Source organism: Polyodon spathula, chromosome 7 (assembly GCF_017654505.1).
Source record: "Polyodon spathula isolate WHYD16114869_AA chromosome 7, ASM1765450v1, whole genome shotgun sequence".
NCBI classification, from domain to species: domain Eukaryota; kingdom Metazoa; phylum Chordata; class Actinopteri; order Acipenseriformes; family Polyodontidae; genus Polyodon; species Polyodon spathula.
In genome coordinates, this window is record NC_054540.1 from 45613871 (window position 1) to 45633536 (window position 19666).

Here is a 19666-nt window from a genome sequence, read left to right on the forward strand (position 1 = left end):
ACATGAGCATCATTAAAGAGGGTAGGAGACGCTTCTTTACACAGTGTTGAGGGGATGCAATAGGTTACCTAGCCCTGTTGTTGATGCTGAATAATTGGGATCCTGTAAGACCCAACCTGACAAAGTGCTGAGATGAATCAGCTGCTAGGAAATGGGTGTGTGTATAGATCGGGTGAAAGCCTCCTCTTGTGTGGAAATGTTCATACCTTTCCATTCTACCTTTATGAGGCCTTCAATTAAATTACTTCATTGTTTTGTTCTAGTTTGGTAAACAAGTGTTTTCTTCCTTCAAAAAAAAAAAAAAAAAAAAAAAAAAAAAAAAAATTATAAATATATAGCTACAAAACAGTTCAGAATAGGGGGGAAAAAAATCAAAAATCCCAAACACATCTTTTTTTTTTCAAGGCAGTTTATTTTGGTATGAAGAAAACAAAATGTTTTATTCTTGTGTTCTTTAAGCCAGGAATACAATACAAAATGTCTGCGGGAAGTACAGGTGTGACTAATTGAATAGAAACACACAAGGATACCACACAAAGAATTGACAGTACAGTGCAGGGTTTTTTTTTTCTTTTTCTTTTTCCTTACAAAATAAAACAATTAATGTACAAACAAGAGAACTGCAGAATTTTCAAATCTGAAAACAAACACATTAAAAACAGTTTAAAAGGAAAATGTTGAGTTGAACCCAACCAGAAAACAAAATCAAATTTGCTGTGGTAGTGAGCTATGAAAGCAGGACTCAGTTACCTATGCAGTACTGATATGCATGGCTGAGGAGTGGCAACAGCTAAAAAGATAGCTGTTCTGGTTTTAAATGTGTTCCAAAGCCATTCAACCAGAGACATTAAGGGTTAATCCTTGCAAAATAGCCCTACTAAATGTGTGCAGTGCATTTCATTTCAAAGCTTTACATCTATACGCAGAGCGAGAGTTGCATGGCAATGGTTTAGCATCGTATTCACCATAGCAACCCCTGCACACAAAGGGCTCTGGTAGTCCATACTCCGAGACAGATCATGGGTGGATATTTTGACTTTGATTGGGTTCCTCCGCAGCAAATTCAGTCAGAGATGTTCTTTACAGCTGTGTCAGGACTGGTTTGAGCTATATGGGTTCATTCCTAGGGTTCCAATTTGCAAACATACTACAGTAAACTGAATATTCCAGAAGTGAAATTTCAATTAAATGACACAAATAGGCCTGAATATTTTCTGCCTTGAAGACAGGTGGCTGATTGCTGTGTCTCAGTTATTTGCATTGGAAAAATGAAATATGCTCCGAAGTTTACTGGCTGAAAAGAGTAGGTAAATATTTGCATATCTAACTTAAAGTTTTACCTCCAATTTTAGAGTGTGTGTGTGTGTGTGTGTGTGTGTGTGTGTGTGTGTGTGTGTGTGTGTGTGTGTGTGTGTGTGTGTGTGTGTGTGTGTGTGTGTGTGTGTGTGTGTGTGTGTGTGTGTGTGTGTGTGTGTGTGTGTGTGTGTGTGTGTGTGTACAAAATAGCCTGTGGATTCAAATGTTTACCACAACCATTGATCTTTCTCAAAGCCCAAAGGAATCCTTCTTGACGCCACTCTGTGCACACGCATTGTGTTATGTCAAAAACATAACAAATATTTTAACATTGTAATACACAGTATTACCAAAACTAACAATATTGTCTGCATATTTTATAACAAATTAAAATAAATGAATTTCCAATTATAAAACTGAGAATTTGTTTTTTAAGCTATAGGTTGTTTTTTTGTTTTTTGTTTTTTTTTTTTTATTTACAAACAATTTCAGCCAAGAAGTATATACACTGTACTTCTTTTACACACATAGCTTAAGAAAAAAACAAACAAACAAAAAAAACAATTTACAAAATAGTTTAATATTTACAATCATCTGTAAAATGTCCACAATAAATGTCGTTGCAGTGGGTAGCACACTTCTATACTGGCTTTGACCAGTCATCTGTGAACTCAAGCATGTCTAGATAACAACGTCTTTGATATAAACAAGTACGTTTAACATGCCATGGTGAATTTGGTGCTGTAGACAAGTTGCTATAGCAACGGTTTCCAAGCACCACCCTTTAATGTCCTTTCCTATTGAATCGCCTGTTTCGACAACTAAAGTGTCCCCCCCGCAACCTACTTTAACTCATACATATTTCAGAAAGTGGTCTTTCTTCACATATATGATATTGTTGTTGTTTAGAGATTAAAAGGATTTAAAAAACTACTTTTAAAAAATCCTTACCGCTCATTAGCATAACCCCCCCCCTTTTTATTTTTATCTATTTTTCCTTGCACAGCACTACAGGTTAACACAAGTACTTGGTTTCCTGTCCCCCATCCGTTTGCTTCCTGTGTAACAAGATATAGGATACCCCTTCTGTCCCTGCTTGTATAGGCAGCAAGTGTAAGGCTCAGGAGGGGGTCCTATTACCTGTAACACAGGATAGAAGTGAAACTTACAGTGCTGTGCAGAGGATGAATGGGCTTTATCTGAAAAACAATAAGGACATGGTGAGCCTATTAATGCTACTGGGAGGTAAGAAGTGTTTTTCTAGGCCTTGTTGTTTTTGCAGATTGAAGAGTTCTGAAATGTTAGGCCTTCACATTGAGATCCAGTCCTCTTTGTTTGCTCTCAAAAAGCGAGATGCTGATCAACAAACAAACATCCCCACTGTGCTCACCTTTCCTATTTAACGGGGGAAGCATTATACAGAACTCTGCTGTAAAAAACTTTAAAAGCCAACGGGGGTCTTATCCTATTCCCTATCCTATCCTATCCCTCACTAAAGAGGAGATCCATTTCAAGGAAATCCATTCTTCTGGTATCAAGCTATCCTGCCAGCGATCTGTGTCTATCTTTGTTTTCTCTTTTATCAGTTTGGCAGCAATCTGTATCATCTTCTCCTAACTTCAGAAAAGCCAGTTCAGTGACTTGCAATGAAACTTCAACGAAGAACCCACCTGCAGCTCATTGGGGTTTCCTGATACAAACCAAAGGGCAGTGAAATGTCACGTCAAACTAGGATTCATACACACAACACAATGAACGGGCTAGTAGTAGCATTAACCCTTTGCTGCTCAGTGTCCAATATATTTGACAGTAGGCAATAAATAGGTATGGAAACATACCTAGGGCAGTAAAGGGTTAATATGCTGCACAGCAGTCACTACTGGTAGAAAACTGACCTTCGGCACGGCACAACTGTCACTGGGCATTAATGCTTAAATAACAGCTTTCAAAACTGGTGGGAGAATTGATAATTTGATTCATTGTGACTTAGATAACTAACTTTTTATATTAATGCCTTTTTAATTATCTTCCTGGGTGCTGAAAAGTGTCCTAAGTGTTAGCTATATGTTACTCTAGTATATCATTCCTTAGTGCCCCACTCAAAGTACACCCTGCATCCTACAGTACATACTTAAAATGACGAAGTAAGCACGGGTGCCCCCATTTCGTTTTCGATCTCTGTCGTGGTATGAACAATAAAATGTCCTTTTCATAAACAAGCATAGAGACTCCCTGTTACTTTGAATTCTTTTTGACAGTAAAGTAAATTAAATATCATCACCAAAATAAAGACACAATACAGCTGTTGTTTTAGTAGTCTTGCTACAGCTATGACTACAACTACTGATTATTACAGCAATCATTTCTGCTGTAGGTATCTCAAAAAACAAGGCTAGATATTCTGTATGGAGGGATGGGGGAGCGTTTCTTAGGTTTCAAATTTTTACTTTTTCAATTTGGGCAGACTGAAAAGGAGGGGGGGATTAAAATAGAAGGTACGCCATTGTCTGTCTTCTGATTTATAATTAATATCACAAGTAAGCACAGGCATATCAATTTTTGTATTTTTTTTTTTACAAAATGTATGTGTTAATATTTTGACATCTGTGAAGTTTGGACTGTGAAGTCACACTGCCCTCTAGGGGTTAGGGTCCTCAAGTAGTTCACTCAAGATATGCACATTTGAATTCAGCACACAGACCTGACATTTGAACTTCTATACTTGTTGTATATACCGCATTGAAGCATATCCAAATGATGCCACTTTCCGATTTAGTTAAATATACACACGAGTTACACTTTTCCCCTTCAGAAAGATCTGACCTCCTCAGTAATCACATATGTTTACAGTTCACAGAGATGCCTGTAATTGTGGCTTGTTTACTAAAAATATTATAAATGTCCTCCTGGGAAACATCACAACATAGTCGGTTAAGGAGGAAAAGTTTCAAGCTCAACCTGAATGTAGCTTAAAAGACAAAACTGAAAAAGATCCCAAAGTCCCAACCCAACCTCCCCCCCTCGCCATTTGTTTTTTACTGACCAACAAGCTTACAAAAACAATTCTTACCTCTTACTGACATAGCATCCTCCCAAATACCATTTTACTGTTTCATCTTTTTTACTTTATTTTCAGACAGAAGCAGATTTCTCCCACCACAACACCACATAGTCACATCCTGTGTTTCACATAATAACAACCCACCTCAGGCTTACAACCAAGGGTCAGAAGGTGGGGACATATTAGCTGTAACACAGGAAGATGAATGGGGTGAGACAACGAAACTCAAGTACTTCTAGTCATAGCGCTATTGCAAGATAAATGCATAAAAATCTGAAAATAAATTACAGAGAAGATCAACAGCATATAATGAACGAGGGTGAATTATATTATATTAATAAGAGGTAAGAACACTTTTGTATTTTTTAAACCCTTGGTTATTACTCCTTTAAAAAAAATCAGGAGGACGACTCCAGCCTAGTATTTCAGTCCAGGTTTAACATGTTAAATTCATGTTTAGTGGCAATAATAAATACTTTAAGACTCTTCCTGGACTGAAGTGGCTATAGAAGTCTGGATCTGCCCGGGAATGATTGAAATGTGGCCATCTGGAAGTCAACCCAGACACTGGTTTTCTTGTTCATACATCTCTTAGTGTACATCCATCAGGATTCAATGATGCCAGGGGAAGATAAGCTCAAACAGGTGAAACATCCATGATACGACTCTGCTGCAGGTTTTTGAATGCTGACCTTCAAAAGCAACGTCTCATTCATGTGGTTCTAAAAATCTCAAAGTACCCCCATCCCGGCCACAGTGCACTGATTTTATGAGTGCTGTCCTAGGTACTCGTCGATCACGTTCAAATGATGCATCCACTCTTCACCCATGAAAGAGTCAATGAAGTCCACCTCCCCGCCTGTGGTTTGCAGGGGCCCGCTGTTCTGCTGCTGAAGAAACTCATAGGGAGGCAGCTTGGGGCTCACCCCGTTGTAGGCTGCTGTGGGTTTCCCCGAGGAAGGGTAGCTAGGGGGTGCTAGTCCTTGGGGAGGGTGATGGACTTGACTCAGGCTGGCCATGCTTGGCGGAATTGGCTTCATCCCAGCCATAGCCGATAATGGTCCTCTGTTCCTTATTGGTTGGTTGGCCAAGGGGTTACCCTGAGCAGGGTTCAGTTTTTGCATGTGCCTGATCAAGCCTGGTGCCATCTGGTTGGGCGGTGCTCCAGTTTGCACAAACTGAGAAGGTAGACCTGGCCTCATGGGTGCCTTGGAGAACATTGGGCTGCCTGGGAACTGCTGCAAGTTTGGGTCCATTTGGCCAGCACTGGGCATCCTGGGAATGCCTTGTTGGGCCGCCCACATTTGAGGTGGCATCCCGGAGATGTTGGTTATCCGTGGCATGCCGCTGGCTTGCTGGCTCAGTGAATGTCTCAAGTGTTGTTGGAGAGCTGGAGCGCTGGCCAGCTGGTTGAAGCTGGAGGATGGCATCCCAGAGCGCACTGCAGGCTGGGTAGGGATGCCCATTCCCAGCATGCCCTGGCTGCGCTGGGGCATGTTGAAGTCGGAGTGGGCAGAGTGGTACAGGCCAGGCTGGCTGCCCGCGTTGCTGGGGAACACACCCATCGTCCGGCTGCTTTGGGGTATGGCGCCCGGAGGAATGCCCAGCCGGTTGGGAAGCATGGCAGGGTTGTGGGGGATCATGGCTGGGCTGGCTGAGGGGTTGGGAATGGGGTGCCCGCAGTCTTGGGGCAGAGGCCTGGCTACTCCTACAAAAACAGAAAAAGAGTTGTAAAAACACACTGCTCCATTTTGTTAGTGCTTTGAAATTTCTTGCAGGCTAAAAATGTTTATTAAATCAACGTATTAAAACTGATGAGTTAAATATAATAAATCTGAGCTCTCATTCAAATTATAAACTTATCAAAAGAAAGGTAGAATATTATTGCAATTCAATTTGATATGTATAAGATATGTGATGAATTGATTCTACACATGCTCTAATTAATCGATTTTCATAAAAAAAAATGGAAAGTTAAATGATGCTCTTCAGACTTGGCGTCAGATTTTAAAATGTGATCTCCAATCAATGGTGTCCTGTTACCTGGAAACTGTGTGAGCTGCTGGCCTCGGAAGCCCTGCTCCTTACACTCCATCCGATTGCCATTCAACTGGTCCAGCTGCCGCTGCTTCTCCTGCAGAGAGACAGGCTCAGCTGAGTTAATTGTGAAAAATACCTGGAGACAGTGCAGCTTATTTGGAGTGTTTCGCTTGCTAGATTACTGACCACAGCAACAAGGAAAAAACTAGTTCTTCTATAAAGAAGGCAATGTGAAATTGAGTGTTTTTTTTTTTTTTCTCAATTAATAGGGGGAAATAATACTGGCTACCATCAGGCAAACTGCCACAAAACATCTTAAAAGCTTGAAAACAGAATTCGTTCATGTAATCCCTTCCTGTGCTGTAGGTCACAAGGCGTGACTGCAGATAGACCGCTAGTGTAAGAATTACCCACAGCACAGGAAGTGGTAGCAACTTTTAATCTGTGATACTACATATAATATAGTGCATCTCCACAATGAAGTGTGTATATATATATATATATATATATATATATATATATATATATATATATATATATATATATATATATATATATATATATACACACATACATACATATACATACAACTTCAACAGAATTTCAAATTTCAGTTACCAACCTGCAGGAGGTGCTGTTGCTGCTTTCTTATGAGCTGCTGTTTGAGCGCAGCATGTTTCATGTATCCGTTCCCCATCCCTGCTCTGGTCCCAGCGCTGGGGATTGAAGAGGGGTCCTGGAGCCGGGGTACCATGCCTGGACTCTGCTCCTGACAGGGACAAGAGAGGGACGCATCACTTAACCAGGGAAACGTATAATGTAACATTGCCTTTATATTAAACATTTTAAATGCTCGTTCACAGCCTTGACATTGTTCTTTCTCATATTGTATGGATTTTTTTGACCTCAAAAAAACATGTAAAACAAACTGTAGAAAAACAGCCAAACCTCCAACGGTTTTCCAGGGGCACATATTGCACGAAATCTCCAGGTGAAAACAGGCCTAAACACCGACAAACAAGCCTGGGGTTGGGAGGGTTCAAAGACCAGCAATAACGCAGCACTCAGAGAGTTTTTCAAATCCTTTTTGTTTGGATTGGCTATGGCTCCTTAACATCTATCCCATCCAACATCCCTACATGGTACAGGCTTCCTTTGTTTTGAAATAAGCTGTACATATCCTCTGTGCTTGGAATCTAGCTGCTATCAGAATACAGATGTACACCAGCAGAAAAAAGTCGCGTTAACACTGCACTGACAACTGTAAACTGTGTGTGTGTGTGGGGGGGGGGTAGATAAAACAGGAAGGGATAGGTAACAGTAAAGGAAACAGCAGAAAACGTTTCTGGGTGTTTGCTAAATTTAAACCCTTATCTCATGACTTGGATTCAGTTTCTACTGACAAACTGCACCGAATCAAAAGCAAATGTACCCTAATGTTGTCTACAATCTAAACTTTTAATATATAGGGTTAGCAGATTTGCAGAGTGAAAGACCAGGATATTTATTTCTGCAATTCATTGTAGGAACTCTGAAGCAGTTAAAATAAGTATATAATAACACAATTGTAATTTTAAAATTAAACATTTTAAAAAGGCCAACTTGGCTGGTGCCACGGTCCAGGAAGATAAGCAGAATATTAATTATTAAATACAAACACAATTATTAAACAAGTAATCCATTAGTTTATTTTATTTGTGCATAAAAATTACAGTACTGTCAAGTTGCTAAGCACACTGCTACAAATTAACAAATTTGCTGTTCCTGACCAAGTCAAAAAATGAAGACTGAAAACTGGGACAATCCCAGCTGTTTTCCCGGGAGTCTGGTAACCCTATTAATACGTTGTTTTAGTGTGTCTCTTATTGTTTGGGTGCTTCTGGCTGCTCAATCTGTGTAAAATGATTATGATAACAGAGGCCCTTACACATGAAATATTAACTTATTATAATCACAAACACTAAGACTACTGTAAAGACCAAAACATGTTGTTGTTTTAACTAAGCAGAGGATGTATACACAGGATAAGATTTACTGGAAATCTGACAAACCCTAAACTGTTTCTGTTTGATTTCTCACAAGTGATTAATGCTGCAAGTAGAAATATCAATAGCCAATCCAGCATAACAAAAACTACAGTTAGAAAACAAACTAAAAAAATTCTCCCCAGCACTTTGGTTTATAGACTCACTTTGTTTTGCTCCCCTAATCTACATAACAGCAGACCTTGCCGTTGATCTTTCAACCCCCAGCTACTGCAGGTTTAACAAGAGAATGCCTGTTTAGATCACAGTGACAGACGTGTGTGCCTCCTGCTGAAACCATATTGAGAGAAACAGAAACAGCACAGCACTATGAAAGAAGGTAAAATACTGCAGAATTATAGATTTCAGAATACACTGTACACAATTATGTGACGATGCAGATTTATAACAAAGCCACTGCAGTTTTCGGACTACAGACTGTGCTGGAGATATTATTGATCAAGATGAAAATCTTTTTAAACTGTACAGGGCAGCTGTAGCACACACACAGTTTTAGAGAAACATGATGTCATAATCTAAATGGGTTAGCTGTCCTCATTACTCACCCTGAAAAAGGGTGTGCCACTTTCTGATAGACTGTCAGTCTTTCCAGTGAGGATACGTTCCAGCTTCTACGTTTCACTCATATTTAATTTCTTACCTGCTTAATAACATAATACACTTGTTTTCATTTAGACAAACTAAGCAAAAAAAATCCTTCTGAAAAGACACTGATTGTGGGGTGATAATGAGGCTGGGATGCTTGTTAGTGCTGCACAGTGCTTCACCCATGAGGAAAAACACAAGCAGTTCCATTTACAATCACAGATTTTTTTTGTAGTTAAATTCTGGACACAAATACAAACAAAAAGGAGGAACTACAAAATAAATTATATAAAATAGAACATACAAAGGCAAGAGCAAGTGCAAAGCACTTCCTGTGTCTCGAACTAGTATCCTTCCCTAAACCTTCTCCACAAGGTCAAGTGTAGTTCTCATTGAAAACACCTAGAGTGAAGCAGGCTATCTTCAGCCACAGGCTTCACAGCACAGCACAATGCTAACAGTCTTACAGGGCTAGATAGCTTGCATTCAAATACAATCGCATGTTCCAAGAGCACCTCTTTTTTAGTAATTAACAATAAACTACATCTAGTGTGATGAGTGGTATGGACGCTCGTTCTCCATAGGCTTGCTTGGCTTACTGTAATGTGCACTGGAGGTGACTCATTTCAGTCAGATTCGAAGGTGAAAAGGTGAAAGGCTGGTGAATTCTCGCTGTCTGTGCATCCAGCCATCTAAAATAAAAAAGATTAACGGAAACTGACACCCAAGGCAGTTAATAAATCCCTGAACTGCACATACACACAAAAAACTGTGTTTTACACTACATACACCTTACCAGGTTTACCTTATCCTTACTAAAACGCTTGGGCAGCTGATTTTAATGGCAGCATGATTGAGAACATGGGGAGTGGGTTCTAACAGCACAGTAGATACAGCCATGTTCACCGCTAAATGTTAACTGGATAGCCATCAGGTACCAGTAACTATCTAATCCAAATAGCGTTATTTATTAAAGGCAAATACAATCTGGAGAACAGGCCGTTCCAAGGTGCCTGTTTTGTTTTCCTGTGGGGTTGGAATGACCATGCTCTACTCTCCCTGATTCCCAGTATAATGAGATGCCCTGGGGTGGGCTCGTTGGAAGTCAGTGTGTTCCGCACGCACAGTGAGGCCCACAGCATTCCTGCCATGAAGATCTCCGGAGCTAGCTTCGCGTGCCACCGCTCTGCTCACTCAAACGAAGGGGGGAGTTTAATGTGACTCTAATTGTTGTGATGTTCGGCTCCAGGCTATTGTTCGGGAGACCAGAACGACAGTGGCTGCAGTTTTCTTCTTCAATAATAAATCACGTTCCAACAGGGTAGAAAAGCAACAGAGTTTGATGAAATTTACAGGCGTTTGGATAAAGCAGTGCCCCGCTGCCTGGTTCAGCATTTCACCTTCAAACCGCTCACAGCTTGGAATATGGTCTTGTTTTTTGCGGTACACCACTCAAGATGCTCAGCTCAGATATGTTGCGTCCATCTCCATCACTCTCTGTTTTTAATCGTGATTTACAGTACCAGGATTACACTGGATTGACTGCTACTGAAAAGACTCCTAAAAAACTGACATTCTGGTGGTTTTCATAAACATCAGGTGCAAATAGCATTTCTGCCCCTTCGGCAAATAAATGCTAGTAAAATGCGATAAAGGGACAGAACTGTGTGAGGGTGTGGTGTTGTAAAATAGGTGGATTTAATTGGGAAATGCAAAGCAATCACGCCTTCGAGTTTATCTTCCATCACCCTGTCTATACAATGTGCCAGCTGTGTCCTGCAGAAAGCAATGGAAGCCGAGAGGTACTAGTCAGTGCACTGTCCTTCAGTGATCTTCAGTTTTACATTAGAATTCCTTGCCATTGGTTCATAGCATACTTACACAACAATCTTGTTGTCTTTCCAGTTGGTTTATATTACCCGACAGCAGTGCTAACTGCAGGGACACAAACTAAAAGACCTGAATTAAATCAAAGTTTATGGTCTTACCTTAGCTATACATTTTGATTTAATCCAGACGTAGTTCTATTTTATGATGAAGTGTTTAAAGAGAGCCATTGTAGCCAGTACCTTTCTTTGTCTTCCTATACAATCAATGTGCACTGCAGAGAAATTGTGTTTTGTAAAGCACTCCTTGTCTCTCCCAGTTATACAGGATCAATCTGGTTGCTATCTGGGGATTACTCTGGCTTGCCAAATATGGCTGGTGCACTCAACAGCACCATTTGGCTTTGCTATTGGGTTACATTATTCTAAGCACAATGCATGGCTTGCTACTGTGAAGTAGATATGATTGCTGCTCCACCCCCAGCACTACCTGCCTGTCAGAATGCACTGCACTCGTGGGAGCAGGATGGGATGAATTCAGTATACCGATACCGTCATCTATCACTGCAAGGTTAAGGAGAATACCACTATAGCTGTGTGCCATGAGTATTTCACTTCTCATTGTTCTAAACAAGATTTGTATTGATTGTTAATATTTTTATAACCACCACCACTATTATTATTATTATTATTATTATTGTTATTAGTAATAGTAGTAGTAGTAGTATTTAATTTCTAGTAGTTTAGTCATTTTTATTATACACAAGCCATTAATAAATCTTTAAAAAAAATTTTTTTATCATGATCCACTTTTTTATAGGGGCGATTTTTTAAAAATATTTTCATTAATACAGGAGTTAAAAGAGCGGCAGTAATAAGATCCACCACTGTTCAGATCATTAAATTAGAGCGCCCTGTTTCATCTTGTAGGATTTCTTGCACACTGCAAACCGTTTAAAATACTAGACTGGACTACAGCTGTGGCTAAAAGTTTTGCATAACCTAGAATTTTAGGGTTGAGATAAAAAAATATATATATATATATATATATATATATATATATATATATATATATATATATATATATATATATATATATATATATGAACATAATTTAGATGTTTTATTTAACATCATGTAATCAAAGAAACTACAAAATGATATTGCAAGTGTCTACTGGAAGCCATAATAGTAGTACTGTTAGATTTTGTCACATTTTTCCATTTTTATCAGTTAACGTAACATTATTCAACAAGTTTCATTCGACTTTATGTTATTTATTTCCATAGTAATGTAAAACTCTTGGCACAGCTGTAGACTGGAATACAAACCGTCAATATGAAAAATGGCGCCAGTGTTTCAATACTACTACTACTACTAATATACTAAGATGCTCAGCACATCTCTTTTGGGGTGCAATAGGTACCAAACTCCACATTCCCATTCACTGCAGCTCTTCCTCTTAATGCTTCTTACAAACCCTCCCACTTGCTCACTGACTAAGGTAACACTGCTGTACAACAGGACCCACCCTGGAAATCCAGCACACTGTAGCTCAAGGTAACACTGCTGTACAACAGGAGCCCATCCTGGAAATCCAGCACACTGTAGCTCAAGGTAATGCTGCTCTACAACAGGAGCCCACCCAGGAAATCCAGCACACTATAGCTCAATTCTTCAATGCAGTGTCAAGTTTCCACACTCGTGCTGTAAATCCTGAATCACAGAGCCTGAATCCTCAGCAGTAACGCAACCAGGACCTGCTTCAGGGCTGCGCTCATCTCAAGGCCTGCCACAACACTATTACTTCACTTCCCAGGACCCTACCTGAGCCTTGCACCCTACTTTCTGTACCGCGTATAAGGAACAATGTGGGATTAGGAGTGTTGTGACAAATGAGCTTCATCCAAGACAGAAAACACAGCAAAATGAATGATAATGATGTAATGCTAATTCGACATGATGCCCTGGCTGTCCCATATTTAAAAACTGCTACAAAAATGAGACCATGGTCGTTGTTTCATTATACAAGCATCTGTAAAATGTGCAATCCCTCTGTACTGAAAAATGACATCACTGGATTCAACTGGGACTTCTAACTAAAACCAAAAGGTCACATTTTATGAGCAACTCTTTACTCACCAGGCAAAATAAAACTTTTTTTTTTCCTTGATTTGTCAACTCAAACTTCACAAACTGTTGAGGTCATAGATTTAGTTTTCTAGTAAGGCACCATCATAGCCTTACTCAGCCACAAGATGGTGCCCATGGCTCCGTTTGACACAAAGGCGTTTTCTAGTGCTTGGTGGCAAGCATTAACCAGGGTGGCACACACACATTGTGCGAGGCCAGGGGCTGGACAGTTCATCTGAGGTTAATGAATAGAAGTCCTTTCATCAGCCCTCTCCCTCCCTTCCTTCAGCACAGGTCCAAAGAAAACAAGGTGTAGCTTTGAAAGTTTCCTCAAAATCAACTGCTTCATTGTAACAAACACTGCCTCCGAACAGCTGCCAGAAAACACTCAACACAAAGACACCCACAATGCTTCAGAGGCTTTGGTTTTTAAAATCCAGCAGGAAAAGGTACCAAACAGTTTACCTTTATCACTGCTCATCTGTAATTTATTCTATTAATTTTTTAATTAATTTATTTCCTCTCCGCAGCAACTCCCCAAAACAGCTAAGGAGTGCTAAACGTCAGTAGGCATCCTCTGACCCCACCTCCAAGCCAATCACCTCTGTACACCCAGGATTCTGACAGCTTCTGGCCCTGCGGGTGTCTGATTGAACACCCCTAACAGCTGGCCAGTAGGTGTGGCTGTAGCATACCGAGGGGACTAACGCAGCACACCAGCAAAATCTTTAGCTACGTTTCCATCTGTGAAACCAGTCTGTAAAACTCATCTTAATCCAATATCGAACTGGGGCTGCACGGTCAAAGATCACCTCATGTTTCTTATTTTTATAATTGACATGTATACCTCAACTCCCATACCTCCTATAGTTCCCTGATATATATACAGTGCCTACAGAAAGTCTATACCCCCTTCAACTTTTCACATTTTGTTGTGTCAGTGCCTCAGAGTTTCATGTATTTAAATGAGGATTTTTTCCCCCACTTATCTACACACCATACTCCACACTGTTAATGGGATAAAAGTTTTTATTGAGAAAAAAATTATATATTAAAAATACAAAACTGAAAGATCATAATTGGATAAGTCTCCACCCCCTGAGTTAAAACTTGGTGGAAGCACCTTTGGCAGCAATTACAGCTGTGAGTCTGTTGGGATAGGTCTTTACCAACTTTGCACACCTAGATTTGGCAATATTTGACCAATCTTCTTTACAAACTGTTCAAGCTGTCAAGTTCCTTGGGGAGTGTTGATGGACAGCAATCTTCAAGTCATGCCACAAATTTTTGATTGGATTTAGGTCGGGGCTCTGACTGGGCCACTCAAAGATATTTGCTTTTTTGTTCCTTAGCCACTCCAGTGTAGCTTTGGCTGTGCACTTTGTGTCGTTGTCATGCTGATAGGTGAACTTCCGTCCCAGTTTCAGCTTTCTTGCAGAGGGCTGCGGGTTTTCCTCAAGGACTTCTCTGTACTTTGCTCCATTCATTTTTTCTTCTACCCTGACAAGTGCCCCAGTCCATGCCGATGAGAAACATCCTCATAGCAAGATGCTGTCACCACCATGCTTCACAGTAGGGATGGTGCTCTTTGGGTGATGTGCTGTGTTGGTGTTTGTGCCAAACATAATGCTCTGCATTTAGGCCAAAAAGTTCCATTTTAGTTTCTTCAGACCACAAAACTTTTTGCTACATGTCTACAGAATCTCCTGAGTGTTTTTTTTGCATACTTCAAATGGGATTCAAGGTCGGCTTTCTTAAGTAATGGCTTCCTTCTTGGCACCTTACCATACAGATCGGATTTGTGGAGTGCTTGGGATATTGTTGTCACATGCACACTTTGACCAGTCTTGGCCATAAAAGCCTGTAGCTCCTGCAAAGTTGCCATTGGCCTCTTGATAGCCTCTCTGATCAGTTTCCTTCTTGCTTGGTCATCTAGTGTGGAGGGACAGCCTGATCTAGGCAGGGTCTTGGTGATGCCATACACTTTCCATTTCTTAATAATCGTCTTGACCGTGCTTCAAGGGATATTCAAGGCCTTTGATATTTTTTTATACCCATCCCCTGATCTGTGTCTTTCAACAACTTTGTTCCAGAGTTCTTTTGAAAGCACTTTGGTGCTCATGGTTGAGTCTTTGCTTTGAAATGCACTACCCAGCAGAGGGAAACTACAGCAACTGCTGAATTGATCCTGAAATCATGTGAATCACTACAATTTAACCCAGGTGGAGGCCACTTTACCTGGTGTGTGATTTTGAAGGTTACACCTGAGCTAATTTAGGATTGTTATTACAAGGGGGGTGGACACTTATCCAACCAAGCTATTTCAGTTTTTATTTTTAATTAATTTTCTACAAAGTAGAATGAGTGTCTGCAGGCAACAGTGAAGCATGGTGGAGGTTCCTTGTAAGTTTGGGGCTGCATTTCTGCAAATGGAGTTGGGGATTTGGTCAGAATTAATGGTCTCCTCTATGCTGAGAATTACAGGCAGATACTTATCCATCATGCAATACCATCAAGGAGGCATCTGATTGATCCCAAATTTATTCTGCAGCATGACAACGACCCCAAACATACGGCGAAAGTCATTAAGAACTATCTTCAGCTTAAAGAAGAACAAGGAGTCCTGGAAGTGATGGTATGGCCCCCACAGAGCCCTGATCTCAACATCATCGAGTCTGTCTGGGATTACATGAAGAGAGAGAAGCAACTGAGGCTGCCTAAATCCACAGAAGAACTGTGGTTAGTTCTCCAAGATGTTTGGGCCAACCTACCTGCCAAGTTCCTTCAAAAACTGTGTGCAAGTGTACCTAGAAGAATTGATGCTGTTTTGAAGGCAAAGGGTGGTCACACCAAATATTGATTTGATGTAGATTTTTCTTCTGTTCACTCACTTTGCATCAATATAAACTATTAACATGTCTATTTTTGAAAGCATTGTTACTTTACAGCATTTTTTCACACCTGCCTAAAATTTTTGCACAGTATTGTGTGTCCACTTTAACACACCACACCACACACATATATATATTATCTATATATAATATATATATATATAGATATATATATATATATACGTCACTGCAGTTTAAAATTAGCATCCTTCACATTTAGCATGACTGGGCCATAGCAAATTCACTCAGTAAGCATCTCAAACTCTTACTGTCTGAATCCCAGTTCAGAACGTATTGGTATTGTTCCAGTTCCAAAGGAAGCAACCAGGACACATTTCACAGCGCTTTCAACTCAGTCCCAGTGGGCATGAGGTATCATATAGGGCTGAGCTCTTCCAGTCCAGGTGTTTGTTCCAACCACATTACCAGCTGTTTAGTTGAACCAATTAAACGCACATCCTGAAGCAGTTTATTCTTCCATTATACCTGTTAATCCTGGTGTACTAGCTATAGGACTGCATCTGAGTAACTATGTTATTTGAATACTCTGCTTTCTCTTAGGATACAGCATCAGGCATCAGTCTCTATCTCTATGACATACAGGACATATTTTCTCATCCTCACAAGACAGAATAGTTGATGTGTTGCTTCCTCCGCTACACTTACTGGTATTTGCAGATATGCACTTTTCCGCGATGCAGCCAGTTTGCCGGCTTTCTTATGGAAATTGGTCACAGTTAAGAGCAGAAGCAGGATTCAAGTTATACATACACACATACCATTAGCAGGCACTTTAGATTTGTGTAATCAAACCAAGTAATCTTACATAGCCAGCTTCTGCTCGAAATCCTCTTTAAAAAGACGCGTGTGCAGCTGCTGTATTCACACTTTCCATTGTGAGGAATGCCTTGCACTGCAGATATAGAGATTGTATAAGTTAGCACATCGAGAAGCTTTGAGCATGCAGGCTCTAAGCAGCTATTATGCTGAACTGTCCGGGTGATCTGAATGCTGAATGTGTTTGGAATTTCATCCTGCGTGCTAAAATATTAAGGAGCTCACTCCGAATTTCACAGCAATTGCTTCTTTACCAACCAGGGAGTTGGGGGGGGGGCGGGGGCATGATGTCTGCTCTAGCTTCGGTTTACATAAGTTTTATTTGATTAGGCCTGTGCCAACAGCTTATACCACCATGAATATAAGGACATTTCTCACTTGGACTCACTAGGTGAGCGTCCTCAGTTAGAATACCTAATGTCATTGGGGTTTTGAGCCATAAAGGTTTGGGAATTCCTGCCTTAGATGACTGGTTATATTGCAAAAAGTACCCCAGTCATACTCTGTGATATATAAGAGCTGCATTTCCCTGTTGCTAGCTAGTCAGGTAAGGCAAGCAGCAGATAGACAAGTTGACCACCAAACACATCTGAAAAGCTACCTAGCCACCCAGCCTCTTGTATAAACGACTCTTACACACAGGTTCAGGTTCATCAATTGCAAGACTACATTCTCACCACTGGTACCTGTTGCATTCAAGACAGTGTTTCTGCATCTAATAAATGCAACAATGACCACGAATAATCTTGCAGACGACATCAGTCATGAGGGGAGGGGCAGCTCAGTATTGCAAACTTCTCTGAGACAAAGACGCACAGATTTAATGATAACAATACGATATATCTGCAAACACTGGCTTGTCATGTCTGAGACAATGTGCAGTAGATCAGCTAGCTAATAATGTCAGAAACAAATATGTCAGTGCCAAGGAAGCAATGGGTCTACAGCACTGCAGGCTGGGATAAAGATTTGGGGTAAGATTATTAGAGTGATGGATCATTGGGTAGGTTCAGCTCGGGATATCATCACCTGTTAGCACTGTAGCAAGGAGTCGCTATGTCCTAATGGAGTCCTGTGTGAAGCAGGGGTACTGAAAATCTCATAGAAGAATAGGTGTCGTTTGGTCAAATGTTATACTTAGAAACTGCAGGATATACATTTCTTAAGTATGTTTGTAACAAGCCATCCTCCGCCATGAGTACACTGCTAAAAATATTTACTTAGGAGCCATGCACATTTCTCAAGATCAAATCTTAAGATGAATTTTCTTTATTGCCTCAATATTTCTAAAGACATATACAGTAAATGCTAAAAAAGAATAATTAGAATAATGCAATGCTGAAAGCAGGTTTCATCCATGTTGACATGTGGTTCTCTTGACAGAAGTATGACATACATATACATGTATCAAAGGCAGCTCCTTACATTCCTAGATTCTAAGAATCTCAATTCATTGCGCTAAAGAATATTCTACGAAAGTGATTTCACAATCTGAAAAGCAGTTCTCTTGACACATGCAAAATTCAAAGACATAACATGTCTGCCATCTGCATCCCTTGGGGAGCAATGCCCTAATTGTTAGCCTAATCCTGACTGATATACTGTATATAAAGCTCTGAGGTGTAACCCACTTATGTTTAAACATGCCAGTGCCTCTACTATATTCCTGTAGACTTACAGGGCCATATTAAAATTACTGTAATATTTTTTGTCCAAAGCCATCAGAAGAAGAAAAAGCTGAGTTTGGTAAAAACAACCCCTTCCAATGTGTTTATATTGGTGTTTCGCTTCCCTAAGCTGCAGTACAGACGAGTCTGCAGAAAGCAGCAGCAGCATGTCTGTTTCAATCAGTAACAATTAAAAGCATGGAGGAGGCTTGTGTGTCTACAGCTGAAATAACCTTGAGGGATTGTAAACAAACTGGATAGCCAACAAGGCTTAGTTGCCGGGGAAGTCCACAGAAAGCTGTGGAAGAGCTCAGGCACAAGCAAGTCATTGAGTGTAAAACAAAACACTAACCTGCTGGTTTAAAGGATCAGACTAGGACATCATTGAAAATAGACACTAAACGTTTAAACAAGAGACCCAACAAAACAATAAAAAGGTGAACCAGTGATAAGGGATGATAATTAGTAGAAAGAAAATGTATTTTAACTTCAGTGATGCACAACGGCTTGCCATCCTCCTCACCCAAGACTCCCGTCCAACTAATCCAATCTGTAAGGCCAGAATGAATTCAACATGCTGTGCGTGTAAACGAGCAGGACTATAATCTGATGTTACTAAGGCGGCTGTCTTTTCCACAGGACCACAGTAATTGGGTTACTGCTGCAGTTCAGTGCTTTTTAATCAGCATCAATCAATTTAATACAAACTATTCTTGAGATGCATGAAACAGAGTGAGGGGGAGGAGGATTACAAAAAACAAATACTAAATCCTAGATCCAAGCTGTCATTATTAGTGCCTAAAATACAGTACTAATAGGTACATTAACTACTAACTAACCTCTAACTGCCAACGGCCAACACCTCCCATTGTTCATATGAACCCCCTATCTTCATTGGAATATTCCATTCTCCAACCCCCATCCCTTATAAAACACATCAGGAAATAAAATGTTAAATAAATTGCACATATAAAGAAAATGAAAGAAAGTGTGTTGGGCTTAATTGAGTGACAAAAATTGGAATTTGTATAAATAGAGGTGCTCTCTTTGTATTGGGTCCAATCTGCAACAGCTGCCTCTTTCACTGCTGAACAGACATGTGCCCAGGCAATATTACCAGAGTCGGGCTACGGTGTTGCTTCTAAGGGCTGCCAGTCAGGCCAGCGTTTGAAGACTGCAATGGATCCATGAGCATTTTCCATTGTAGGACTGGCACGCACACACACACACACACACACACACACACACACACACACACACACTACAAGCGTCTCTCTTTGATGAC

At 40.3% G+C, this 19666-nt stretch overlaps 1 protein-coding gene across 1 annotated transcript in view; it reads right to left on the reverse strand.

Annotated features, from left to right (window-relative positions):
* Nucleotides 1-1446: 1446 nt before the first annotated feature.
* LOC121318661 (mastermind-like domain-containing protein 1) overlaps nucleotides 1447-19666 on the reverse strand; it is an 88715-nt gene continuing 70495 nt past the window's right edge. Inside the window, exons 3-5 of the mRNA XM_041255577.1 lie at nucleotides 7020-7166; nucleotides 6401-6491; nucleotides 1447-6065 (exon numbers count right to left, since the gene is read on the reverse strand). Of these exons, the coding sequence (XP_041111511.1) occupies nucleotides 5125-6065; nucleotides 6401-6491; nucleotides 7020-7166 (1179 nt within the window). The 3' untranslated portion in view covers nucleotides 1447-5124. The remainder of the gene's footprint in view (nucleotides 6066-6400; nucleotides 6492-7019; nucleotides 7167-19666) is intronic.